The sequence below is a fragment of the Lutra lutra genome, chromosome 16 (genome assembly GCF_902655055.1).
Source record: "Lutra lutra chromosome 16, mLutLut1.2, whole genome shotgun sequence".
NCBI classification, from domain to species: Eukaryota; Metazoa; Chordata; class Mammalia; order Carnivora; family Mustelidae; genus Lutra; species Lutra lutra.
This window is the reverse complement of record NC_062293.1, coordinates 37,767,083-37,795,062: the sequence shown is the minus strand read 5'-3', so window position 1 is coordinate 37,795,062 and position 27,980 is coordinate 37,767,083. Positions and strand designations below refer to the sequence as shown.

At 51.5% G+C, this 27,980-nt stretch overlaps 1 protein-coding gene across 2 annotated transcripts; it reads right to left on the bottom strand.

Moving 5' to 3' along the window:
• MMP28 (matrix metallopeptidase 28) lies at positions 1–25,367 on the bottom strand. 2 transcript variants are annotated; one of them, XM_047708605.1, is made up of 8 exons: positions 24,970–25,366; positions 11,505–11,584; positions 11,098–11,285; positions 5,868–6,092; positions 3,676–3,921; positions 2,260–2,409; positions 1,789–1,956; positions 6–992 (listed from the first exon to the last, which is right to left on the bottom strand). In XM_047708605.1, the coding sequence occupies exons 1-8, from the start codon at positions 25,078–25,080 to the stop codon at positions 598–600; spliced, it is 1,563 nt and encodes a 520-aa protein (XP_047564561.1). In that variant the 5' UTR covers positions 25,081–25,366; the 3' UTR covers positions 6–597. The 2 variants fall into 2 exon arrangements, with proteins under 2 accessions (XP_047564562.1, XP_047564561.1); XM_047708606.1 differs by lacking the exon at positions 2,260–2,409 and having other exon boundaries at positions 1–992; positions 24,970–25,367.
• Between the last annotated feature and the right edge of the window lie 2,613 nt (positions 25,368–27,980).

Sequence of the window (27,980 nt, the reverse complement as noted above, 5' to 3'; positions counted from 1 at the left end):
CCCACGAGCTGGGGGCTCCGCTTTATTTCAGCCACCCCCCCCAAATGGCGCCCAGCAGGCCTGCATCAGTCTCCCTCTTGCTCCAGGTGCTGACCTCCCACTATCACCCCCAAGGCTCTCTGAGGTTGGAAATCCTTGTACCCAACCCACCCAAGTTTCCTGGAGGTGAGGCTTCTCATTTAAAAAGACACAATTCTCCAAAAACTGAGCCAGGAGGTCCTGAGAGGAAGGAGACAGTCTTGCAAAGTGGTCCCAACCTCTCCATTGAGTTCTGCACCCTTCCTGGCCGCCCAGTGCTGTTGCCTCCCCGACAGAAGTGTGCCTTTAGCAGAAGAAACAAAATCCCTAAGGCTTGGGGAGGAGAGTCCTTCAGGGGAAGGGCTGTGGGGTTGGAGACCCTTTCTGGTTTCTCCTTGGATTGATCCCACAAAGATCGATGTCCGAAGAGCACAAAGCCATTCTCCAGGGCACAAATGCTAACGTTCCTGCCTGGTCTTGTGGAGGCTCGGAGGCTTCCAAGACAGGTCCTTCTCCTGGGGCAGAGGATACACGTTGGCCACGAGGGCACCAGCAATTCACTAAGGGGTGGGAGCATCTTCAGAAGAGGGCGCCCCCCGAATTGGCATGCCAGCAGCCCATCCAGGGCAGCTCTGCGGCCCAGCGGCCCGAGGTGGTCACCCGTAGTTTGGCCTGGTCAAGGCGCCAGTAGCGGTCATCTCTGAAGAAGATGATTGAGCCATCCGGCCATGGCAGGGCACCGCTGACCTCCTTGGGGACACCACCCCAGTCCCGCAGGCCTCGGGGGTAGTAGGGCTCCACCTGCAGTCCGTCTGGGGCCAGCACATAGTAGCGGGCACCCTTGAAGAGGACGAGTCGGCCCAGAGGAGGGAAGAAGAGGGCGGCGTCGGGGTGGCGGGGCAGGCCCCCTGCCCTGCACAGCTGTGGTGAACCCCACACTGGCTTGGGGCCCCGGAACCTCCAGCATCGGCTCCCTGTAAGGCATCGGGAGAGCCAGGGTGAGCTGGTGGCTGTCACCCTTTGGTCCTCCACCTCACCTCTGTCCCCCCAGACCCGTGTTCCCCCTCATGTTGGAGCCCAACGTGGTCAGTACTTGTGATCATCAAAATGGATCTCATGGTACTAGTAATTTCTTTATACCCAGTTAAGGAGGGACGGTGGTGGCCAACTTCCAGCAGGTGTCAGCAGAGGGCAGACAGCGCTGCAGGGGCATCTCCCTGAATGGGAAGTGGACCACAGGGAAGGCCAGTCACTACCGTTTCTGCGGCTAGTTCTATGAGGGCAGGAATTTCTGTTTTGTTCACGACTGTATCCCAACACCCCCAACTGTGTCTGATGCGTGAAAGGCACTCAATATTTGTTGGATGAGTGAAACTATTTACCCAAATATACTGCACACTCCTTGTGACATGTTTTAATCCTCCTTCCCCAACACACTTGAGGGATTATTTTTCCCATTTGAGATAATTCAAGTCCAAGTGACAGGCCCAACCTCACACAGCCAGGATTCCAAGGAAGCAGGATTTTTCTGCTGGATTGCAGAGCTCAGGAGTGGTCCTCTGCTCTCTTCCTCTGCAGCTCTCCCACCCTCTCTCTCTGGGACAACCTCAACACCCATGCCCCGCAATCCATCACTGAAGGAACCTCTTGGTAGAGTTCCCTGGGGCCACAGGTTCAGAGTGGAATCGGGACTCCACCCCTCTTTTGACCTGGGAGAGAACACCTCCCTCCTCTAGGCCTCAATTTTCTCATCGGCCCCAAGGCTGGTACCTTTGAAAAAGTAGAAGTCTCCACTGTCCAATGATACAGCAGCAGCCTCAATGTGGGGGGGCAGCCCCACCCACCTTTCCTGTAGTGGGCGTGGCTCTGAGACATTGCCATCCGCGGACACCTCCCAGAAGTGGCTTCCTTGAAAAATGTACAGTCTCTGTTGCCCATCTGTCCGGAGACAAGAGAGTTGAGTGACCATCAGCCTCTCGCCTTCTTTCCAGGGAAGGTGCTTTCCTAGAACCAGCTTCCCAGACTCAGGAGAGAGGATGTAGCGAGCACAGCTGGGGAAGGCATGCAGGAGGAAGCAAGTGTTTTGCTTCGCATTGGCTTGCTACCCCTGCAGAATGCTTGTGGCTTGGGATTTCTGGATTTTTAAATTCTTAACCCCACCTCGTATTCCAGCGCTGGAGACCCCTGGAGATGTGGAGGAGGAAGGAAAAAGGCAGTGAGGCACAGGTGGGACCATCTTACCTACAGTGATGGCATCAAAGGAAGAGTGGCAATATTTAGGACCCTGGATTTCGGGGCGCCTTCCCTGTGGTCTGTGGGGGTCCCAGGCCTCAAAGTCAGTGAACAGTTTTCCTGGGAGCTGGATGGCCACGGAGCCCCCCTGGGGCTTCCCTTCATGGGGAAGGAGAGAAGAGGGAGAGAACACACACTGGTTGGGGCGTGTGTGGAGGGCTCAAGACCTCTCTTCAGGTTCCTTCTATCGTTATCTAGTTCGAGAGGCAGGGGGGTGGGGGGGGCCTAAAAGTTTCCTTGGTTATTATTAACCATAGCACTAAACTCAAAAGTCTTCTCTCCTACTGAACAGTGTGGGAAAGAGGCCTCTACTGAGCTAAAACTGGAATGGCAGACCACCCAAGAGTCAGGCACTAAGAAGAGCAGAAGGTTCTCTTCCCTGAGTCCTGGGCAACACGGATGGCATGAGGGCAGAGTTCAGGGTCTGGGCTGCAATAGTTAAAGCAATCATAATAATTACATCATTATACTTATGAGAGTGAGGCAGGGTCCAACAAGCTTGGAATTTGGCACCAGGTCCTGCATTGTGGTCTACAACTTTCTAGCTGTGTGACCTTAGACAAGTTACCTAACCTCTCTGAGCCCAGTTCTCCCCATCTGTGGACAAAAAGATACCTCATGAGTGTGTTAAGTGCCCGGCAGATAGTATACACTCACGAAATAGCAGCTGTTCCGGAAGGTTTCTTAGGCCACAGAGAAGTTGGTACCCCTACTAGCGCAACAGCCCTGTGAGGTAAGCAGGGCCTCAATGATTATCCCCTTTCTCAGAAGGTAAAACTGAGAGCTCTCAGAGGGGAAATGCTTTGCCTAAGAGCAACTGCTTATCAGGAATCCCATGGTGACTTGAACCCAGGGCTCTGGCCCTGCCAACGCACTGGGCACTCTGAGCTGTGGCTGGCTGGGTGGCAGCCCTGGCCAGTTCATTCTGGAAGGGGTCAGGGTAGGGGCGGGTAACCTCGGCTGGGTCTACCTCCAGACAGAGGCCCAGGCTTGGAGGGAAGCGGGCACCAGCGTCAGGGAGGGGGAAGGCTGGGGGAGGGCAAGAGGAGCAGGAATGTGGACTGGGATGGGGGAAGAGGTGAGACCGGACACTGGGTCTGGGTGATGGGGCAGCGATGGGAGAGGAACTGCCGAGGCCGAGGCCGAGGCTGGGGTTGGGCAGGACTGGGGAATAGAGCGCCAGGCAGGGCGGTGCGCGGGACCTGATTGGGATGTGAGGGGAGCCCGCGGCTTCGGGATCGCGAGGGACCGGTGACGGGGAGGCCGGATTGCCGCGCTTGGGGCGGGGGGCTCCTGCTCGCCGCGCTGGCGTGCGAGCCCCGGGGCTGCAACGGGGGACTGGCGGTGGACAGGGCGGGGGCTCACCATACAGGCCCTGCACGGCAAGCACGTCGTCCCAGCTGAGCAGCGCGTCGCGGCCCAGCCTCTTGTAGTATGGCGCCATGAGCGCGCGGGGCGCAGGCGAGTGCGGCAGGCCGAGCGTGTGGCCGATCTCGTGCGCCAGCACCACGAACAGGTTGCGCCCGCGGCGGCGGCTCAGGGACCAGCGCTCGTCGCGGTCGAAGTGCGCTTCGCCACGGCGGGGCAGGAAGGCGTGCGCCAGGGCGCCCCCTGCAGGCGGCGCGGGGGGTGGTCAGTGGGGGTGCCACTGCCCGCCACGCCCCCCACGTCCCCACCTTCCCTTGCGGAGCCCCAGGGGTTGGGTGTGGTTGTTTTCAGCTGCACAATTTCCCTCCTCATGACCTCTGGGAGAGGTTCAAGTGGGCAGCCCTGAACCGAAGACTAGGCTGTGGGGTGTGGACGCCAGGGAGGCAGCGTGGTGTGCAGACCCCATGGGTTTCCATCCCTGTTTCCCTGTTCACTAGCTGTGTGACCTTGAGCCAGTCGCTCCCCCTCTGATCTGAAATGGGAATGATGATAATGAGCTGCTTCTTCCTCACGGGGATTACAGAGGACTGAGTCTCTATACCAGTAGGTTACGCATAATACTTAGTGCCTAGCCCATGAGGAATGCTACACGGAAAGTATTTTCACAAAGATCTAGAATAGGTATAGTGGTTATCCCAGAGGTGGGCACGATGGGACCTTCTGAATGTCGGTAATGTCGATTCTTGATCGGGGTGCTGGGTATGTTTATGGGCATATATAGTCTTTAATACAAAGCACATCTATTTTTGTGTTCTTGCCTTCCTCTGTGGGGCTCGCTCTAGTAGGAGTGAGCCGAGGGAAGGAACAGACAGGATCAGTGATGTTGGAGCTTGGGGCATGCCCCGGGGGGTTATCAGCTACGCAATTCCAAGGCCCTCACACAGCACAATTCACTTTTTGCAGGGGCCACGTCAGCAAAGGGCAGGGTGATAATGTTGGCCTAGAAGCCTGCCGAGGGCGCTTCCTGCATTGCCTTCTTGGAGCCCAGGCCAAAGGGGATTGACTGCTGTTAGAGGAGAGTCGCCGGGGCATGTGAGTGTAGGAGGAATACATGCCTCCTGTTTTGAACATGCCTGGAGCTGTCCAAGCAGTGGTAGCCCTTTTGGTTCACTCCTCACAATAATCCTGGGAGACAGATGGCAGGTTTCAGAGAGAGAACGCCTAAACTCAGAAAAGACAAAGCACCTGCCCCAGATCGAAGAGCTTTCTCCCAGTCCGGTGCGGTCTTAGCCGCCAGACTCCAGCGGGGCACAGGCATGAACATTTCATGTAGATATCAGGGCTGAAGTGAGTTACACGCAGGAGCACATATATGTTACGTGTGGAGTCGTGAAAAGCTTAGATTTCTGCCAGTCCTATCCCCGGTCCCAGCAACAGGACCTGGACGTGGACTTTGCTGGGAGTGGGCCTCATGCAAAGCAGAGCAGCGTGAGGGAGGTGAGGGCCCACATTCCCTGGCCATACAAGGGCTGGAGTTCCCACTAGGGTGAAGGGGCCCAATCAGGGCTCCTTTCCTCGTTAGGGCATGGAGGGGGCCGGTGAGGTGGGAGGGTGATGCACAAGTAGCCTGCAGTTAGGTTCTGAAGGCCTGTGTTGGCCAGAATTGCTGCCATAAGCCTTTAGGTTGAGGACAAACAGGAGAATTGGCTGGGTTGTGGGAACGCAAAGCACTTCTGTGGTGGGTAAGGGATAGAACACCTCTTATCCTGTGGCAGTGACTGTGGTGGTGGGTTTGGGGAGGGCAAGAGTTGGGTAGTGGTGGCCTCTGGATGTTTGTAGGGTTGGTGGTCGTGAGAACATCCACTTTGGGAGAACAGGGGAGGCACAGGCCTGTCTAGAAGCAGAGGATGGATGATGGGACCTCAGAAGCTTCTCCCAGAAAATACTCTGGAATTTGCAAAGTACTCTCCATGTAGAACCTCATCTTGCCATCCCTTCAGTCATGTGCCACATAACTGGGCAGAAACCATTGCTCCCATTCTATAGGGGAGGAGACTGAGGGTTCTTTGAAGGGGGATCCAGCTTGACCAAGGCTGAACGGAGAGCAAAGGCCCCATTGCCCTCCCCAGACTGCCTCTCCCAGCTGGGTTCCCCTCCTGCCATGGGAGAGAGAGGCTCTGTGTCAGCACCTGGGCCATCAAAGGCATTGCTCAGCCCATCGTTGTGGTCCCCTTGGAAGAAGGTGAGGCGGATGTCAGCGGGGACTGTGGCCGGAGCCTCCCAGAACTGCAGGGCTGAGACGTTGCTCCACAGTTGAAAGGCGGCACGCACGGCCCCGCGAACTGCTGGTTCCGGGAGGTGCTGTGGCCAGTTCACCAGGCGGTAGGAGAGGAGCTGCTTGTACCACTTGCTGCCTGCAGGCCGGAGAGGCCGTGTCAGTCATACCTACCTGCGGAGCCCGGGGCTGGTCCCCAGGGACCCATATGAGGTGGTGATTGGTTCTCCTCTAGGGAGTCCCGGATTTGAAGGGGAAGACACAGCCCTTGTCCTGGGAAGAGCCCATCTGGCTGGGGAGACACTGCTCTTGAGCTGACAGGACTACCCTGGTCCCAGACAGTCCCCAGTCTAGTGGCTTAGCCTGGGGAGGTCCCTAGGGGAGATGTAACCTCTGCCCAGGAAAAGCCCCCACCCTAAGGACTCTCTGGTCCGGGTCTTCTTCCTCATAGCCTCGGCTGAACCTGAAAACCGTTCTGCATGTCTTGGTGGCAGCAAATCCCTACCCCTGGCTGCTGTGTCAGGGGGTGGAGGAGAGATGGGGCCGACAGGGCCACAGCTGTGACCCCCTCTCACCCCTTCCTCCTCTCCACCCCTCACACCCGCCTGCCCCTCCCGTTCCAGTGCCGCAGGCCTGCTGCCCACCAGCTACCAAGACCCGTTTATTAGAGGTCTTTCCCTGACCCCTAGCCCTCCCCCTCACTTCCTCAGGGATTCTGGAGAGCTCCAAGGTGTAAACAAATCAGAACACAGGGTGTGTTTTGTCACTCACGGAGACTGGAGAGAAATTTTTCCATCTCCACTTAGTTATGAGCTTCTATGCCTTTGCCCAGAACTGCAGTTCCTCCCTTGGACCTAAGACGCTGGCCTCTTGCCCAAGCCTCATGTCTACTGAGTCCCCCTGCAGCCCTCAGCACACCCAGGACCAGGGTGCTTAGAAAGTCCAGATCGTGAGTTTTTCACCGGCTATTTCTGAGCCTTGCAAAGCTCAGGGGCTGAGACTGTGACCCCAGCTGAAAGACTCACAGCTCAGAGCCAGGCCTCATGGGTCCAGGGGGTGCAAAGCTATCATATGGTTTTTGGGGTCTCAGTTTTCCAACTGGATCACAATTCCTGAGGTATGGGTGACAAATAGGCAGGCTAGGCCAGCGGACACAGCCCTCTCTCTCCCTGGAGGAAAAGGTTCAGACCACCTGCCCTTTTGCCTCCAGGAAGTCCTTGCCTAAATGGGGCGGGGGGGGGGGGTGGCTGAAGTCATGGAAGGCTGGCCCCCTCCTTCTCCAATCTTTCTGCTCTGTTGTGGGGAAGTTGAGACCAGGGGAAGGGACCTGCCCAGGGTCACAGAGTGAGTGAGTAGTGGAGCTAGGCCCTGAGCTCAGGCCCCGACATCTGACCTAGCGAACTTTCCATTACACTGCACAGGTAAACAGACACATTTGTTAAGACCCAAGACTCATAAATTTGCCTGAACGTGGCTCCTGTGGGTCAAAGCAGGGGCTCTGCTTGAGCTGAAATTCTCCAGATGGGAGGGAGGGTGGTCAAGAGCCGAGGAGCTGAGTGCCCTTTCCCTCCCCTATCCCCTGTGGAAGTGGGGGAGGGGAATGTCTTTTCTCCCACCCTGAGCCAAGCTCCATTCAAGGCAATGCTGCTTTCCCAGGCCTGTTTGGCCTGGCAGTCATCCAACCCCTCCCAGCCAGTGACCAACCCTCAGGGAGGGAAGAGGGAAGGATTCTTAGGAAGGGAGGGAGACAAGGAAGGCTGAGGGAAGGCCTGGGATCCAGAGGTGACTTGGAGGGCTCTGGACTGGCTGCCGCTGGGCCCTTCCACACCCTGCTGGGGCTGACTGACTCCCAGACCCTCCCAGCCCACCTTCAAGCCCCCAGAAGTGTGAGAAAGCTCCTTCTGCCTCTTTGCCTCAGAGGGGGGCTTCACTCAGCCCTGGCAAAAAAGGGAGAGGGTGGGCAGTTCTCTCACTCTAGCTAGGTAAGGTGGCAGCTTCCAGGATACAAGTCCTCTGTGAACATGTGTGTGTGCACGCATGCATGTCTCTGGAGGAGGGCAGGGAGGGCATATGGGTACATGACTGAGAGAAAATGGATAATTTTCCTTGGGAGGGGTTGTTGGTATGCCTGCCAAAAAGGAAGACCCCCCCCCCTTTCACCCACCACCTACCCCCACCAGCAGCCCGAGGCCTCTCTCTGTCCTCTTCCTGAGGTAGGTCCTTACAGAGCAGGCTGGCCACCTGGGGCCCCATCCTGAACTCTGGCCCAGGCGAGGCTGGATTCTGCAATGACTCTAGGCCACAGAAGCACCTGGCAGTGCACCCCCCCCCCATGCCCTTGCCCCAAAATCCAAAAGGGAAGAGGGAAGGAAAAGGACGTGGGGAGGAGTGGAGACCTAGACACCTTGCTTTGGGGAGGACCCTGGAGTCCTGACTCCCAAAAGGCAACGGATACTGTGGAAAGAAGGCTGGTCGGAATCCCAGCACTTCTACTCTCTAGCTTACATAGCAAATTATGGAATCTCTCCAAACCTTGGTTTCCTTATTTGCCAAGTGTGGTTGGTAAGACTTACTTGTGGTGAAAACGAGAAGGCAAATGAACTAGCAGCATACAGCTGCCAGGCACATGGTGGGTGCTCGGTAAATGCCTCCTCCTGTCTCCTTCCTTTTCTACCCCGGGACCCCCTCCACACACCCCAGCTCCATGGGGGACTGAGGGGGATTGAAAATCTCCCCTGCAGGCACACCTGGAATGAGACTGCCAGACTGAGCAAATAAAAACATGGAACACCTGGTTAAATTTGAATATTAGATAAATAATGTTTTTGTATAAAAGTGAGCACAAAGCAATGATTTGCTATTCATCTGACAGCCAGATTTACCTGGATGTCTTATATTTTATCAGGCAACCCTACCCTGGAACCGGATGTTGTCAGGAGAGCACTCGCCCACAGAGTCGACAGTCACTGGCCTAGAAATCCACATCATTTTTATGGCACCCACCCGTGTTCTGGGTTTTCTCACATGTGGCATCTCACTCGGGCCTCCCAGGGATGAGAAGGCTTGGCCACACTCTGGCTCTGTGGCCCTGGGGAAATTTCCTCAGCTCTTTGTCCTTTAGTTTGCCTCTCTGTAAAATGAGGATAATGATGGTCCTTATCTCCTAGAGTTGTTATGGGATTACGTGACTTAACCCATTTAGAGCCGCACTTGGCATATCATAGGCGCTCAGGAAGGGTCAACTGTTATTAAACACATTCTCCAAAGGAAGGCAGAGGAAGTGTTCAGTGCCTGCCAAGCATACAGCTCCTTTCTAGGGAAGGTATTCTCACTCGGGGTAAAAGAAGTCAAGCTGCTGTGGTTCAGGTTATGAACAAGAGGGGAAAGTCTCCATCTAACCTGAGCCACTGCTGTCTGAACTAGGGGTCACGGTCAGACAGTGACATGGGGCCAGGCTGGTTGGACAAGGCTACCAAAGATGCCTTTGCTGGAATCTCTGTTCCAAATGGATGCTCCAAATTGAACAGAGCCAAATGGGTTCCATCAGCGACTCCCTGGAGAAGGCAGGAGAAGATGCTGCCAGAAGGAAGGATCTAGGATGCTCAGACTGTGCCTGGATGGCCCCGGAGGCAGTATCCCAACTCTCTGGGAGACCACCTGTGGCTGGGAAATGCCACTGCCGAGACTGTGTATGGGGCCGCCCCACCTTCCACTGCCAGCCCCTTCCCCTTGCTGATCAGGGCCCATTTCTACTTTGCAGCCAGAAAGGGGCTATGTCTTAGATGAAGAAATGGAGCATGACACACTGCCGAGCCCAGAGCCCCAGCTCCTGGAATGCCGTCCCAGCTCATGCTACGTCTCTCTTTTAGCTCTGAGGTCCAGAAACACGGTGGGATGCAGAACATGTGGACACCAAGCATCCAGACCCCATTACTGCCATCCTCCAAGAGCTGAGGGGAACGGCCCATAGCTTCCTTCTGGATCAGCAAAGAAATAAAAACGACCTATGAACCTTGTGTTCTGTTCACAAGGGATATTGTTGGTGCAAGCAGCTAAGGCAATTTAAGAGGCAATGGCCCAAAGTGCTCGTAGTAAACTTGGTTATAGATGAAAACCTGACTCGACAGCCCCATCTTGTTAGAAATCCTAAAAACCGCAGAAATCAGGTCAGAGAAATTAGACTTAGTACAAAGAAGATGTTAAAATTACACACAGGAAAACTTGTTGGTGATGAAGAATTGAGAGAAGAATCAGAACTTCATAAATCTTAGGTCCGTAACATTTGATCCTAGAAGACTGAATCTGGACAAAAGGGAGGAAGAGGAGGTGAAGGAAAGATAAAACAAAACCTACAAAAGGAGAATCACAATGGCAGAAATCGTGATGTATAAAATGAGCTGTGATGAAATGTCTCGAATAGGCAAATCCACAGAAACAGAAAGCTGATGGGTGGTTGTCAGAGGCTGGGGGAGGGGGCAAGAATAAGGGAAGGGGGAAGGGAGAGGCCCAGTCCCAATGAGGTCTATAAGGGGAAGAAAGAGGGAGAGGGAAGGGAGTGACCGCTAGAGAACATGGGGTTTCTTTTGGAGGTGATGAACATGTTCTAGAATTAGATTATGGTAATGGTTGCACAATTCTGCAAATATACTAAAAACCACTGAGTTGTACACTTCCAATGGGTATATTTTATGGCATGTGAATTCTATTCCAATTAAGACTGCTCAAAGCATGCTATAGACAAAATAAAACTGACTGGTAAATCACATCTTTGTTGACTCACTCTTACGAAAAAGGAATAAATCCCGATGAGAACAACTTTGGGAAAACACAAGGCAAAATGCTGGCAACAGTTCACAGCATAACCAACTGATCAAGGAATGAAGGGGGCTCGATGGGGCTTGTCCTGGGAAACATCGGCATAATGAAAATTCATTCATGTCTGTAAAATTCTGATTTAAATGTCTGTGTTCCCAAACATGGCCCTCCACTTGACCGGTCCTGCTCACCCACTGCTCTCCCCTCTCCTGTCCTAGGGAAGAGGATACGGACAAAGCCCAGTCCCAGGCTGGGCTGGTTTTTTCCTCTGGCCGTGGGACTTCTGGGCGTCGGGAATCCCAGCTTAGCTAGATTTCAACAGGGCTCACCTTGCTTTGCAAAGCGTTTCTTACGCCTCATTTTGGCCCGGCGTCCAGTGAACAGGGCACTAACCCTCTCGGTCCAGGCCGCCTGACTGTCTGTGTCTGCCACCCCACAGCGGGGCCGCATCATCTGGCGCAGGGTGGCAGGGTCTAGCGTGCCGCTGATGGGCAGCTGAGATACCCACTGGAACTTCCTGTCAGGAGGAATTGAGATAAAGGAGCACAGCCGGAGGGAGGGTGCGGGTGGGGGTGAGGGCAAGGAGCTTCCCAGGAGACAGCAGGAGGCTGGTGGAGGGGGGAGGGGAGGGAGCAGTGGAGTGTGACCCTTGGACACAGGTGGGAGGCCAGCCTTCCAGGAGGAGGGAAGCGGTGACCCAAGCTTTGCCCTCTGGCACCCCCAAGTCCCCACATACCTGATGGCATTGCTGAATCTTGCCGCGGTGAGGTCTTTGGGGACCTGCTCATTGAGATATCCGTACTTCTCCAGGAATGCCTGGGTGGGGGGAAGGAGTGTCAGTTTTCCCACGGTGTGGCATCCTCTTCCCTCCCTTGGTCTCCGAGGGTCGAGGGTCGAGGGTTGGTGGCACATGATCAGGCCCAGTCCCAATGAGGTCTATAAGCTATAGGAGAAGGAGTCCTGGGACCAAAGCCAGAAGGACATAAACTCCGTTCCAGGCCACCACTGACTAGCTTGATGGTCTTGGGCAAGTCACTCAGTATGTTCAAACTTTAGCTTCCTTAATTCTCAGACTGACGGAGCTGTCCCTCCCCAGAGTATTTCACAGCACGATCAGGGATCTGGAGAGGCAGGCTGGAGGAGCAGAGTTAGGGGCTCTGGAATCACGCCGGCCTGGGTTTAAATCCCAGTTAGCAAAGCTATTTCTCTAAACTGCAGGTTTCTTAACTGTAAAAGGGGCTTAGAAACAGTACATAACATACAGGTTTTCTTGATGAGGCTTGATCACAATAGAGGGTACAAGGCACTTAACACAGGGCCTGTCACTGGGGAGGGGCTCCAGACGGAGCAGTTTTATAAGTATAAATGTGCGTTCAGCTCTGCTTCTGAAACATCTCACCCGTCTAGGGGGGTGCCCTGTATTGATCAGAAGTTGGGCCGGTCACCTGCAGCTCTAACATGCCTGGCTCGGGAATTAATTTTCTCTCTATTCCAGCTTCCTCCTAAACAATTCACCTCCCCTCAAATGCAGACACATATAAGGCCCTATGAACGACAGATGCACTTGCCCTCAACTCTATGGTTTGTATAAAAACTCGTCTCCTTCGAAAATTTGTTTATGGGGGCACCTGGGTGGCTCAGTGGGTTAAAGCCTCTGCGTTCGGCTCAGGTCATGATCTCAGGGTCCTGGGATCAAGTCCCACATCGGGCTTTCTGCTTAGCAGGGAGCCTGCTTCCTCCTCTCTCTCTGCCTGCTTCTCTGCCTACTTGTGATCTCTGTCTGTCAAATAAATAAATAAAATCTTAAAAAAAAAAAGTTGTTTATGGGGGGGGCACTTGGGTGACTCAGTTGGTTAGGTGTCTGTGTTCATCTCAGGCTATGATCTCAGGGTCCTGGAATTGAGCCCTGTGTCATGTTCCCTCTAAGTCGGGAGTCTGCTTATCCCTGTCCCTCTGCCCCTCTGTCCCGCTTGTGCTTGCACACTCTCTCTCTCTCATTCTGTCTCAGATTTAAAAAAAAAAGTGTTGAGGGGCACCCTGAATGGCTCAATGGTCTGAGCCTCTGCCTTTGGCTCAGATCGTGATCTCAGGACCCTGGGATCGAGCCCTGCATTGGGCTCTCTGCTCAGCAGAGAGCCTGCTTCCCCCTCTCTCTGCCTACTTGTGATCTCTCTCTCTGTCAAATAAATAAATAAATAAAATCTTAAAAAAAAAATAATGTTGGGACACCTGGGTGGCTCAGGTGGTTAAGCATCTGCATTTGGCTCAGGTCATGATCCCAGGGTCCTGGAATCGGGTTCCGCACCAGGATCCTTGCTTAGTGTGCAGAGCCTGCTTCTCCCTTTGCCTGCCTTTCCCTCTGCTTGGGCTCTCACACTGACAAATAAACAAATATTTATTTAATATAAATTTAATATATACCATAATATATAATAAATAAATAAGTAAATAAAATAATAAAACCTTTAAAAAAATAGTGTTAAAGGGACGCCTGGGTGGCTCAGTTGGTTGGACAACTGCCTTCGGCTCAGGTCATGATCCCGGAATCCCGGGATCGAGTCCCACATCAGGCTCCCAGCTCCATGGGGAGTCTGCTTCTCCCTCTGACCTTCTCCTAGCTCATGCTCTCTCTCACTGTCTCTCTCTCAAATAAATAAATAAAATCTTTAAAAAAAATAAAAAAAATAGTGTTAAGGCAGTTTTGGGGGACAGCTGGCTCAGTTGGAGGAGCATGTAGCTCTTGATCTCAGGGTTGTGAGTTCGAGCTGCATGTTGGGGGTAGAGATTACTTAAAAATAAACAAATCTTTAAAAAAAGAAGAAAAGTAATTTTTGAGTTAGAAACTTGCAACTTGGGGGCGCCTCGGTGGCTCAGTGGGTTAGGCCTCTGCCTTCGGCTCAGGTCATGATCTCAGGGTCCTGGGATCGAGTCCCACATCGGGCTCTCTGCTCAGCAGGGAACCTGCTTCCTTCTCTCTCTCTCTCTGCCTGCCTCTCTGCCTACCTGTGATCTCTCTCTCTGTCAAGTAAATAAATAAAATCTTAAAAAAAAAAAAAGAAACTTGCAACTTGGGGCTCCTAGGTGGCTCAGTGGGTTAAAGCCTCTGCCTTCAGCTCAGGTCATGATCCCAGGGTCCTTGGATCGAGCCCCGCATAAGGCTCTCTGCTGAGCGGGAAGCCTGCTTCCTCCTCTCTCTCTGCCTGCTTCTCTGCCTACTTTGTGATCTCCATCTGTCAAATAAATAAATAACATCTTAAAAAAAAAAAGAAACTTGCAACTTCCTCTTTTCAGTCACTCATTTGTGAATTTATACAATGTACGATGTACACCGTCAGGTACAATGACCAACAAGCCTTGTGGATAGAGACAGATGGTAGAAATACGGACCACAAGCAAAGGAGGCAGTTTGGGTGCTATAAAGAAAGGAAATTGGGTGATGTGATTGAGAATAATTTATTTTTTTAAAGATTTTATTTATTTATTTGGCAGACAGAGATCACTAGTAGGCAGAGACACAGGCAGAGAGAGAGGAGGAAGCAGGCTCCCCGCTGAGCAGAGAGCCTGATGCGGGGCTCCATCCCAGGACCCTGGGATCATGACCCCAGCTGAAGGCAGAGGCTTTAACCCACTGAGCCACCCAGGCGCCCCGATTGAGAATAATTTAAAGAGAACTTTTCCATCAGAGAGGTCAGGGAAGGACCCTGTGAAAAGCTGATCTTTGATGTGAGTCGTGAAGAATGAGAAGTGGCTGGCTTGCAGCGAGATGGGAAAGGCTGTTACAGGCGGAGGAGCATCAGACGCAGAGCCCCGAGCTAGGAACCAGGGTGAGGGCTCTCAGGAATGGAGGAAGGCTAGAGCGCAGTGAATGTGAAGAAGCAGGACATGCGATGAAGTCGCAGGGAGAGAGGCAGAACTGCCACCCACGGTAGGGAATGGGAGCCTTCGTTTAGTCCTGATCAGGTGGCTTAACTGTGAGGGCTGACAGAAAGAGAGTAATCCGGGACGGCTAACGTTTGCCTTGGAGGGTGAAGCTAGAGACCATGTAAGGAAACCAGAGGAGGGGCAGAAGGGGGTGGATTAAAAATAAGATACACACTCTGATGTCAACCGGCATTAGTTGTATGATCCCGGAGCTCAAGGGAGAAGCCAGAACCTTCCATCATGTGATGGCAGTGGACCCGGATGTGACCCCTCTGAGGAAGTTAGTGTGCCTAGAGAAGTCTCATGGCCCAAATGCCTTTTTACCCCGCCTGCCCTTACACACCTAGAAGCTGCTCTCTCCACAACCACGTGTGTGGAGGCCATTGGTGAGAAGTGTGGGACTCATCATCCTTACCTCTCACCAGCCCTGCCTTTCGGGGAAACAATGTGCTTGGCTCCCTGCCTGCCCTTGTCCCTGAGAAAGCCTCATCGATGGATGAAAAGAAACGTCACCCCGGCTGTTTAATTCTTTTTTTTTTTTAATTTATTTTTACTTATTTGTCAGAGAGAGAGAGAGAGCACAGGCAGACAGAGTGGCAGGCAGAGGCAGAGGCAGAGGGAGAAGCAGGCTCCCCACTGAGCATGGAGCCGGATGTGGGACTTGATGTGGGACTCGATGCCGGGATACTGGGATCATGACCTGAGCCGAAGGCAGCCGCTTAACCAACTGAACCACCCAGGCGTCCCACGGCTGTTTAATTCTTATACAGACACATATGGTCTCTCCATGGTTAGCCCTCCTGGCTGTGTTACCTATGGGGAAATCATTTTGTCTTCCTTGTTCTCTTACTCACTTTTCTTTGCTGCGTTTCTTGAATCGGCTCCAATCACGGCTGCTGCCTTAAGAAGGCGCAAATTGAGAACAAAACCAGACACGAAGAGCCAGGATGGGCAAGCACCTAAGCCTTTGCAAATATCCAGCTTGGGCTTTGTGAATTTCATTATATCCGCCCTCAGCGACCTCCACACCCACTTCTCAATAAAGCCACTTTCCACAAGGAACCCTTGTTCTAGACAACGAAACACTTCCCAAGTCCATTTCGTTATTTTTCTACACTAATTTATTCGTATGTCAGTACTATTTTCTTTTTCTCCCTTTCCAAGTTTGCACTATTTGGGGAGGCATAATGGATTAAAGGAGTTCTAGTGGCTTAATCTGGAAAACCATTTATTGCCCAAAATAGTGTGGCATCATGGAATAGCCACCGGGCTTGGAATCAAGAATCTGTTCCCAACCCTCACTCTGGGTGGCCAGGGACAAATCACTTAGCATCTCCGATGCTGCTCCTTCTTTTTCTTCTTCTTCTGTTTCTTCACCCGCAATGGGAAAACAAGAATAAACCCACAGGATTCTCCAAAGGATTTTAATTTATTTTATTTTTAAAGATTTTACTTATTTGTTTGTCAGAGAACAAGCAGAGGGAGCAGCAGGCTCCCGCTAAGCAAGGAGCCTGATGCAGGACTCAATCCCAAGACCCTGGAATCATGAACAGAGCCAAAGGCAGATGCTTAACAGGCTGAGCCACCAAGGCGTCCAATTCTCAGGAGGATTAAGTAAAGCAATGCCTATCTAGCATACTTAGTAAATATTCCATAAACAGTTGACCTAGTTGATTTACCTTAGTAGAAAAATTAAGACTTTCGGAATACAACCCGTCTATAAGATGGGAACTGCTCAGAACCAGACGGTCACAGCTCTGTTCTCAATTCAGCTCTACCTTAGACTTGCCCCGCCCCAGCCAAGTGCCTGATTCTCTTCTTGCCTCCTCCCCTTCCCTTGGTGAGGATGGGTAGAGTGGCTTTCTAAAGGAAGTCGGAAAATCAGTGTCCCCTTTGAAGCCGATTTGCTGAGTGACTTGGGAGAGACCAGGTCACAGGCTAACAGGCTGGCACTCCCTGTGCTCCTCCCCCCAAACCCACCCATCCCTTATCAGAAAGTTGGCTCTGATTCTGGAACTATGAAGTCTTAGACAGAGCAGAAGGGAGGGGATATTGACTAGCGGCGTCTCCTGTTTCCTGGCTGGGCTGCCGTGCCTGGTACTTTGGCAGGCAAGGTGGACTGGAGGGCAGGATGAGGGTGGAGGCTTTTTTGAGGGGTCTATCAGAGGGGAAGTCCTGGGCCTCTCTTCCTGACTGGTCTCTGGCACCCTGTGGGTTGCAAGGCAGAGCTGAATTCCCAGGAGGCAGTGTGAGAGTGAGAGCATGAGACCAGGCCAAGAATGAGAAAAATTAATTTTAAGAATTTGACATTTTGTATTTCCATAAAAGCACTTAAGTATTTTTTTAAAAGATTTTACTTATGCATTTGAGGGGTGCCTGAGTGGCTCAGTCATTAAGCCTCTGACTTCGGCTCAGGTCATGATCCTGGAGTCCTGGGATTGAGCCCCAAGTTGGGCTTCCTGCTCAGCGGGGAGCCTGCTTCTCCCTCTCCCACTCCTGCTTGTGTTCCCTCTCTCGCTGTGTCTCTCTGTGTCAAATAAAGAAAATCTTTTAAAAAATATTTTATTTCTTTATTTGTCAGAGAGAGAGAGAGAGAGAGAGAGCACACAAGCAAAGGGAACAGCAGGCAGAGGGAGAAGCAGACTCCCAGCTGAGCAAGGAGCCCAATGGCGGGACTCCTCAATCCCAGGACCCTGGGATCACAACCTGCGCTGAAGGCAGATGCTTAACCGACTGAGCCATGCAGGTGTCCCATAAATCTTAAAGAAAAAAAAAAAAGATTTATTAAAAAGATTTATTTAGTCACTTGAGAGTGAGAGAGAGAGAGCACAAGGTGGAGGGGAGTGAGGGGCAGAGGGATAGGGACAAGCAGAGTCCCCGCTGAGCAGCGAGTCTGATGCAGGACTCCATCCCAGGACCACGGGATCATGACCTGAGCTGAGGGCAGACCCTTAACCGACTGGACCAACCTGCTGCCCCTCAGTCAAGTATTATAATAGCAATTACCAGAACTTAAGGATTCCCTTTCATTTATATTATTTTTAATACGAACATTCATATTTTTAATATAAACATTTTAAAATTACATGTAGGAAGGGGGCCCTTCATATCCTCAGGGCTGCGTGCTCTAAAGTTCTGTTGGGTGAAGGCCAAGCCCCATCGAGGGCTGAGGGGAGGCGTGGTCGAGACACACTCTGCTCCTGCAGCTGCCCCTAACCCTTTCTGTAAGCCCATCTGCCAAGCCTCCGTTTTCCCTGCAAAGGTGACAGAAATGGCCTGTCTGCATGGGACAAAGAGCAGGGGTGGGGGGGCAGGTGACAGCATGGTGAAGGGGTCCCAGAAAGAGACACAGGACGAGGAGGGGGAGCTCCCATTCTCATTCCAGCTCGACCACTATTGCCTTGGAGGGTCATTTCCCTTCCAGGCTGGAGCTTCCCTAGGGCTTGTCTTATATTCTCTTAGGGACCCCCTGAGCTCTCCCTGGGGTCACCCCCGTCCCTCTGCATGGAGGTTGTATCCCGGCTGCTCCCCTCTGCCTTGCAGTTCCAAACACAGGCTTTTCTCTTTGCCCCATTCTCCACCCATCCTCTCTCCCGGGGAGGCTAAGGCTTAAGCTGAGTGGAGAGGAAGCTGCAGGACCGTGCCCTTCTGTGATTCACCCTACTCAGGCCTAAAAGCTTGTGACAACCTGCCTCACCCACTTGGTCAGGGCTGGGGCTACTTCCCTGGGGAGTTGCCTCTGAAAAGTCCTGGGAGTGGCTGTGGTGTCTGAGTAAAATGAAAACAGTTCTTCCTGGGACCCAGAAAGCTGAGTGGAATCAGAACCCTTGAGGTTCTGGTCCCGCATCCGTCCTGACTTGCCATGGGAGGGTACGTAGAGCCCAGCCCACTCAGTGCTCAAGGGATGGGGAAATTTCTGGCCATTGTAGCAATGAGGTGTAGCAAAATAAATTGAGGCCCAAGTCAAGAACTCTGAGTCACTGGCCTGCAGGGCAAGAGCCCTGGGCTGTGTCTTGAGTTTTATTCCTGTGCTACTAAGAAGTGTCTGTCCTTAGGCAAGTTCTGTGCCTCTCTGGGCTTCTGTTTATTTCTTTACTTTCTTTCTTTCTTTTCTTTTTTTTTTTTTAAATATTTTATTTATTTGAGAGAGAGAGTGAGCATGAGCGAGGGGAGGGTCAAAGAGAGAAGGAGAAGCAGACTTCCCATTAAGCAGGGAGCCTGATGACACGGGGCTCCATCCCTGGACCCAGAGATCATGATCTGAGCCGAAAGCAGATGCTTAACCAACTGAGCCACTCAGGCGCACCTGGGCCTCCATTTCTTCTTCCATAAAATGAGAAGGTTGGATTAGAGCTAAAATATACTCCAGCTTCATCTATTATCATAGTCTTGCTTCTGCAACTGATTAGCTGTGTGAGCTATGGCAAAGTTGCTTAACCTCTCTGTGCCTCAAAATGCGACATACAGGTAAGAATGCTTTAGCTTTCTCACAGGAGTGTCGTGAAAATCCAGTAAGAAGACAAGATGCTCTGGGAAAGCTTTATGACAGTTGTCCCATTAAAAATGTTGTTTTCCGCTATAGTCACAGAACTTTACTGCTGGAAACGAAGCTCGTTAGGTAAGTCTAGGAAGGGCAGGTCTCAGTTTTATGTCTGCAGAGTGTCTGTGACACCCTTCATATCAAAGAACTGCAGGAGCAAAACTGAGAGAGGAAATCTCCAGCAGACTCTCCGATGAGCCGAGCATGGGAGCCGACATGGGGCTTGATCTCACCACCCTGAGATCATGACCTGAACTGAAAGCAAGAGTCGGATGCATATCCTACTGAGACACCCAGGCGCCCTGAGACCACGAATTTTTAAATTGCAAAATGGCAAGATCATGCGGAAATCATGTTGCTCTACCTATGACTTATTCCATCTCATGTTACACTTCATTATGATTTTAGTCTTTTCATAGTCACTCTACGTGATTGTCTTTGTCATTCAATACGTCTTGAGCGCTATTAGCCAAGTCAAGATGCAAGGGATGATAGCTGACGTTCTGCCTTGGCATGTTCTATATATAAAAATATTTTTCTGGTAATCAGGAACATGACAAGTCCTTGACTAGTATAGAGTTTTTAAGAGTTCTATACCTTTGACCTTCCCAATCACCTTGCATGAACATAGGCAGGACAGGCATTGCTAATCCCATGTTAAAGATGAGAAAAGTGAGTCTCAGGGGAGAAAGCAGAGTCTTGCTAAAGGCTCTCAGAGGAGCAACAGAACCAGTCCTTGAGTTCAGATCCTCTGATGCTTATCTCAGGACGTCTTATTTCACATTCAAACAAGTAACTCAGAGGATTTACAACTGGAGGCACAGGGGCCAGATGGCTCTCTCTACTGGAGAGACAATGATCAAATGAGAAAAAGGTAAAACTGGGGATGTTTCTAGCTGAACTCCTTCTGTCTCCTCTGTAAGCAGGTCCAGGGCCAGAGCAGAGGAAAGAAGCTGCTTCGGTTGTGGGCTCTGGCTTTCAGTAGAGGCTGGGATCACATCTCCCATCACACCCCAAACAGGGCATCTGACAAGCCACAGGTATGCAATGGGGCTTAAGCTTGTTCCTTTTGCTCTCTGGCTGCTGGGTTCTACTGAAGGTCTAGGGGCAGTGGGACCAGCTGGGACCCTTCCCTTTTAATTGAGAGCAAATGCCTCCCTTTCCCTCTGTCTGACTCCCTTTATCTTCTCCTCCTTTCTCTTGTTCCTAGTCTCATATTCACAAAGTTTTTTGTGGGTGTAGCCTGGATAACCTCTTATCCCCACTCCTTTCATTTTTTTGTCCTTAAGGAAGTTGGAAAAGATTAGCTGGCCAGTATCCATCCAGACTGCTCTTGCACTTTTTTCTCAGGCCAAATATTCGTACTGTGCGGACCCATGGTCCTCACTACACTTGTAGGGCTACATTTAAGGGCACAAAATCATGCCCTAAAGGCTGGATTTAGGGAGAGCTGTCCACCCATCTTCCCACTGTGGTCATGCTTCCCCACCCAGCTTTTGCCAGATCCCTTGGTTTTCCAACTGGTTTGACAACCGCTTTTCTACCAGCTCGTGGTCCTCTGGGACCCTCCAGAGCCTCTTCTGCACTTCTATTCACCCTGCACCCATGAGTCACTCCTCCGCTCAGCTCTTGGGAACAGCTTCCACACCCGGGCTTCTGGGTTGCTGACTCACAAAAAGTCAAATGAATGGCTCTGGGTGTGAGAAACAGACACTGCATCTGGGGGTGGTTACTCCACAGAAGCTGCAGTGTTTCCCTGGAGAGACGAACTAGCCAGCTCCTTGCTGTGCCGGCGTACTGGGAGGAGCTGTGCAGATCTGTGTAGACCACCGAATGGAAGGTAGGTCCTGACATATCCCCTGGTGTTTAAAGAGGGTCCAGGGGAAACACAGTAGGTAGCTCCCCAGGGACAGTCTGTGTCACCCAAGTACAGGATAGGGCCTGATTGCGAATGGGAGGGGGGCCAAGGTGATGAGGTCATCGTTAACTCTCAATCTTGCAACTCAGCAGTGGAGGCCCTTCCTCCCCACTAGTGTCATGAGCAGCCCTAATTTTCCCAAGTGGGCAACAATGAACTCGTTCATAATGCAGCTTTGTAAGTGGTCTGTCTCCTCCCAGGCAAAGCCCACTTTGGAAAACCCTCAACTTTATTGTTTTGTATGCATACAAGGGACACACACTGGCAGGCACACAAGGCACACAGAGACCTGGGAACACAGACACATATAGACAGACAGACACAGACACGTAGGCAGATGAAACATACACACGCACACACACACAGGTGTCAGCATACAAACATACCAAAGCCAAAGAATGTTAGCTCAAAGAGAATCCCTGAAGAAGCTTGACACTCTTACTTTACAGAGGAGGAAACTGTCGCCTGCAGGAGGGCACTAGCTTAAGATCACACAGCTGGTTTTTATGATGTCTTTCTTTCTCTGTCCTGAACTCTGCACTTTGCCCACGAGCTCAGCAGGAGTGCTATGCTTTGCTTGGGGTCTAGCTCTCTGCACCCCAGTCAGGGCATTAGACCCAAGCAAAGAGCTGGGGTGATCACGGGGCTCACTTTGTGTGGTTTCCTTCTGCGGATGGTTGTACTTCCCCAAATGACCACAGTAATACCTCCCATTCCCATGCTCTTTTTACAGTGACTTCAGCGTCCCTGCCACCAGCTGTGGGGTCTATGTTCCCTCCCCTTGACCTGGAGTGTGAGACTTGCTCCAGCCGGTGGGGAACAGCAGAAGGGATGCTATGAACTTCGTCGACTCAGTCATGAAGTCATGCTTGTCCTCGCTCTCACTCTCTCTCTCTCTTGCGGAACACTCATCCTGGAGACCCAATCACCATGTCTGGGCCCAAACTAGCCCACCTGGAGAACCCATGTGGGGAGGCCCCCAGGAGAGAACGGTGGCCCCCAGCTGAGAGCCAGAGAGGTGAGTAAAGAGCCTTGCGATGACTCCATCCTCCAACTTTGTAGAGCAGAGACAAGCTGCCCTCATGCGCCCTGTTTGAAATTCTGATCCACAGTATCTATGAACATAATACATGTTTGTTTTACTTCACTAAGTTCTGGGGTAATTTATAATGTTGTCATAGTAACTGCAACACCATCTCTTAGGAATGATAGCTCTGTGCTGCCTGTTGTCTGATGCTGAAAATAGTTGCCTTACATATTTTGTCCTGTGTTATTGTTCTTGGAGAGCTAGTCACTGAACTAGTACTTCATTTTATTTTATTTTTTTATATATTTATTTTTTAATATGTTTTTATATATTTTATATATTTTTTATATATTTATTTTTATATATTTATTTGAGAGCCAGAGCAAGTGAGCATGAGTGGGGAAAGGGGCAGAGGGACAAGCAGACTCCCCACTGAGCGGGTATTGATCCCAAGATCCCGAGATCATGACCTGAGCTGAAGTCAGACGCTTAACCGACTGAGCCACCCAGATGCCCCGACCAAGCCGGGACTTTAGTCTGAAGCTCTGTTCTCTAAAATAATGATTAAGATACTAACAATAACAAGAATATTGAGAGCAGCTTCCTTTTGACTGTTTGCTATGTACTAGGCACTGTGCTAAGCATTTTACACACGTTATCTCAATGAAACCACACAGCAGTCTTACGAAATAGGCATTGTTAACCTCCATCGTACAGAGAAGAAACCCAAGGTTCAGAGAGATTAAATGATTCACTGATGGTTTGCACACACGTCTGTCTGACACCGAAACTCATGCAACTAACCATTTACAGAAGCACGTATAGACACACTAACACCACCGAATTGCGTATGTATACATATATATGTACATGCATAGGCATATAGAGACACATACACATTTCAAGTTTATATTTCTTGTTCTCAGAGCTAAGAATCCCCATCCCCCAATTATGTTAAAAAGACTGCAAGAGACTCAATCTGCTTAGTATTATGCTTCCCAAGCACACCCCAATATAAAATTCTCTCCATCTGGGGCCACCACAGGCATGGGCGGCAGAGAGATTGTCTCTGTTCTCCTGCCAAGGATTGCCTGGGACCCGGACTTGGCGGGGAGGTGGGGCGGTACTCTTAATAGGACTTGGCTTGGTAGAAGGAAGCCTTCTCCTGGGGCTGTGAGGACTGTGCACTTGATGTTGTAAGATTCTAAATTCAGTGAAACAGAGTGACTCCCAAGTGTGTGAAAGCAGAGAGTGCAAGAGACCATGCTTGGAAGCAGAGGAGGTGGCCCCCATTGTTGAAACAGGGTCATTTCCAAATATTCCAGAACAGTGATAGGAGCTGGCTGCTGGAAGGAAGAGCCATTCCGTAAGGGCTTCTTCATTCTGGAGTTTTCTTAGATTCAGCATGCCAACTTCTAGGGAACGGGAATAGGAGGGTACTGAGAAGTTCTGGACTGGCAGTTTTATTAATTTTTTTTAAGATTTTACTTATTTCTTTGACACAGAGAGAGAGACATCAAGAGAGGGAATACAAGCAGGGGGAGTGGGAGAGGGAGAAGCAGGTCTCCCGCTGAGCAGGGAGCCAGATGTGGGGCTTCATCCCAGGACCCTGGGATCATGACCTGAGCCAAGGGCAGATGCTTAACAATTGAGCCACCCAGGCGCCCCTGGACTGGCAGTTTTAGAGCAAGAATGAGAGAGACACTTAGGGAGCAAGAGTCTCAGAGCAGAGCGCCAGGCTCAGGAATTTAGAACTCCTTAAAATAGTGGAGACCCCAGGGCGCCTGAGTGACTCAGTGGGTTAAAGCTTCTGCCTTCGGCTCAGGTCATGATCCCAGGGTCCTGGGATTGAGCACCCCAACGGGCTCTCTGCTCAGCAGGGAGCCTGCTTCCCCCTCTCTCTCTGCCTGCCTCTCTGCCTACTTGTGATCTCTGTCTCTCTGCCAAATAAATAAAATCTTAAAAAAAAATAGTGGAGACCCCAGTCCTAATTTTGGGAATAGATAACAACACAGAGATGCTTCTTTGGGGGAAGAAAGAAGTGATACTCATGTATTACAATCACCTTTATCTGGAAAGTAGATACCCCAAGTGGATCCCCGTCCCTGCCTCCAAAGAGCTCCCCCTGTGAGACCTACAACAAGCAGGTGAGTCCCGAGCAGGACAATGAAATGAAAAGTGTTTAAGTTTCGCCACCACTCCTGCCCCCTTTCTCAAGTTCAGTCCTGAAGCACTGTTCCAAAGCTCCTTAGAAGGAGTTCTTGGGACTCTAATACTCTTACCCATCTTACAGGTTAAGAAACTAGTGCCGAGCTTCGATGCCGCCTAGCTCAAGCTGGGCAGTGGCAGCCCCAGCCCAGTGCCGTCTCCTGTGTCCCGGCCAGTCAGCGGTATCCTCTCCACCTCACCCATCTAGGGGACTCCGCAGCCTCCGGGAAGGCTCGGGGCATCCGATGAATGAACTGCCAAGTCTCCGCAGCCTAGGTGGTGAGGAACAGTAGACTGCGCCAAAAAGGGGTGCAGGGTCTGTCTATATCTCAGCCGTTGCCCGCCTGTCCCATCTTGTGGCTCCCTCCCCACCCCCCGCCCCGTCCGGAAAAATCAATGCAGATCCCGGCGCCTGTGTGGTCCCAGCTCTGGCACGGGGGAGAACGCTCCCTAGGCTCTTTGTGTGCGGACAGGGAGAAGGTAACGCAGATTGCCGGCTCAGATGAGACGGCCCAGGGGCCCGACTGCAAAGTTCTGGAGGGTCTCTAGCACGCCGCCCCCTCTCCGCCCCCTCACGCATCGTTTACCTCCGCCTCCCTGCGCAGCTCCTGGCCTCCGCGCTCGGAGAGCTGGGCGTCCAGGCCGCCCCACAGTAGTAGCGGCAGGGCGCGCAGCAGGAGGCCGATACGCGCCGCCATCTCGCCGCCGCTCCTGCCGCGGGGCGCGGGCTCGTGGGGAGCCCCCCTGCGCGCGAAGCTGCTCTAGGCTGTCAGCGGCGCCCGGGACCCCCCGGGTGCTCTGGCTCTGCGCAGCCCCTCCCGGCGGAGCGGGAACGCCCGGGGGGGTGGGGTGGCTCGCGGGTGCTCGGGCTCCAAGCGCAGGGCCGCCCCTTTGGGAGCGTCGCCGGGAGCCGGCCCGAAGTGGTGCAGCCTCCGCAGTGCCTGCCTGCGGATCTCCGGCCCCGGGACCCGGAGGGCAAGGGAGGAAGGGAGGGAGGAGGGGCGGGGGCCGGGCATGCCGACCCCACCCACTCCGCTCCGCCGCTGGAACGCACCGCGGTCCCGGAGCCTCTTCCGCAGGCTGCACAGCCTGGCCCGATGCCCGCCGCCGCCCTGCCCACCGGTTCTCTCGCCAGCCACCTCCAGCTGATCCGGATCTCTCCGGGGAGGGCTGGGAAGAAGAGTCTCGCGGAGACTGTAGCTGCCTAAGACATCGATCTTGGAGCGTCCTGGCCAGCCCGAGGATCACATTATTTTAGCCAGGCTGGCAGGGGGCGAGGCCCCTGGCTATGAGAGAAGGAGCCCTGGGTTGGGTCCAGAAGAATGGGGTTTCAGTTCCAGATCTGCTTCTTTGCTAGCCATGTGAATCCTACCTCCATTACTTGCTGGCTGTGTGGTCTTAGGCAAGTCACTCACCCTCTCTGGAAGTATTTTTCTCATCGGTAAATGTCGATAATAAGAATACCAATATCATATGGTTGTAGGGAGCATTTAATGAGAGAATAATGTAAGTGAGCACTGTACCCGACTTCGTGCGGTATGCATAAGTGGTAGGCTGCCTCTTTGTGACCTGTGGCAAAGGATTTAACTACTTGGAGCTCATTTAACTACTGGTTCCTCATCAGTAAAATGAGAGCAAATGATACTTAGTTCCCAGAGTTGCATGGAGATTAAACGAGAAACTGAGGGTAAAGTGCTTGTCTTTATGCATTCCGCAGTCTTCAGAGAAGGTGGAATGAGACGATTTGTCTACGAGCCTTCGCTAAACTCGCCCTGAGCAGAAGTCGACAGTTTTCATTATCTGCCTTCGTCACTTCGAGCAGGGTGCTGTCTCTCTTCGGGTCTCAGTTTGCTAATGTGAAATGCAAATGGCACAATGACACCGACCTCTGGGGGACTGTTTGGGGATTCCGTGAGTTGATCCGTGTGATTTGGAATGTCTAAAGTGCTAAGCAAATGTACTGCAGTGTTCTTATCCTAAGGTTCGGAGCCTCAGGAGCCCACAGAAAGTTTCTATGTTATTTCCAAAAAGGTGCCACTCGGGTGGAGGAATTTTTTTTTTTTTTAAGATTTTATTTATTTATTTGACAGACAGAGATCACAAATAGACAGAGAGGCAGGCAGAGAGAGAGGGAAGCAGGCTCCCTGCTGAGCAGAGAGCCCGATGTGGGACTCGATCCCAGGACCCTGGGATCATGACCCGAGCCGAAGGCAGCGGCTTAACCCAAGCCACCCAGGCGCCTGACGGGTGGAGGAATTTTTAAAAAGACACCTCTTTCCGGTGGACTGACTTAGAGGCTGTGGTAGGCGAACTAATTGACGATAGGCCCCGCCTACTTCCTAGATAACCAATGAAAAGGGGACACTCCTCCTGGGCGAACCAATTAGAAACAGGCGCGCCTCTGCGCAGGCCAGTGGATAAAAACAGCGGCCTTCGCCATCCCTTCCCCAAGGACCCCGCTGTGGGCATAGAGTTGTAAAGGATTTATGAGCCCAGCCTTGCTCCTTCTCCGCCCGGGCCCTGGTGCACAATCGTAAGGAGCGTCCTTGCCTGGGGCGGAAGCCGGGCGATGGTGGCCAAGGCCTGGGCCTTCCCCTCAGAGAGCTTTCAGTCTAGCGGGGCAGACTGGACGAAGGTTTTCAGCTAAGGACTGCACTGTGACACCGCCACGCGTTCAAGCGGAGTCCTGCGGTGAGCTTAGAGGAGGGAGATGCTGACGGCGTGTGGGATTGCTGGATTTAGCAAATAAAAATTTGTTATGTCCTGTTAAATTTGAGTACCGGGTTAACGACAAATAAGTTTTTAGTATAAGTATGTGCAAATGCAACATTTGGGACATATACTAAAAAATTATTCACCGTCAATGTGAAATTCAAGTTTAAGTTGTTTAACTTAACCCCCTTGTTTAACTCTAGCGACCCTAGAGAGTGTGTGTGTGTGTGTGTGTGTGTGTGTGTGTTGCCTGAAGGTTGCCGGTATAATGGGGTATATGCTGTCCTTGACCAAACAGGTGTTTTTTTTTTTTTAAAGTTTTTATTTAAATTTCAGTTAGTTAACATATAGTGTAATATTAGTTTCAGGTGTACAATATAGTGATTCAACACTTCGGTTCAACACCCAGTGCTCATCACTCCTTAATCCCCATCACCTATTTCATCCATCCCCCCAACTCACCTTCCCTCTGGTGACCATCAATTTGTTCTCTATAGTTAAAAGTCTGTTTATTGGTTTTGCCTCTTTTGTTTTTTCCCCTTTGCTCGTTCATTTTGTTTCTTAAATTTCACATGAGTGAAAACATATGGTATTTGTCTTTCTCTGACTTATTTTGCTTAGCATAATACTCTCTAGCTCCATCCACGTCATTAAGATGGCAAGATTGCATTGTTCTTATGGCTGAGTAATATATTATATAATCTATATTTATAATAATATAGATTTTATAATATAATTATATAATTATAGTATATATAATGTAGATTATATAATAACATTATATAATCTAGATTATATAATAATATATTACTCATATATTACTATATATATTTATCATCTTTATCTATTCATCAATCAATGGACACTTCGGCTCTTGGCTATTGTG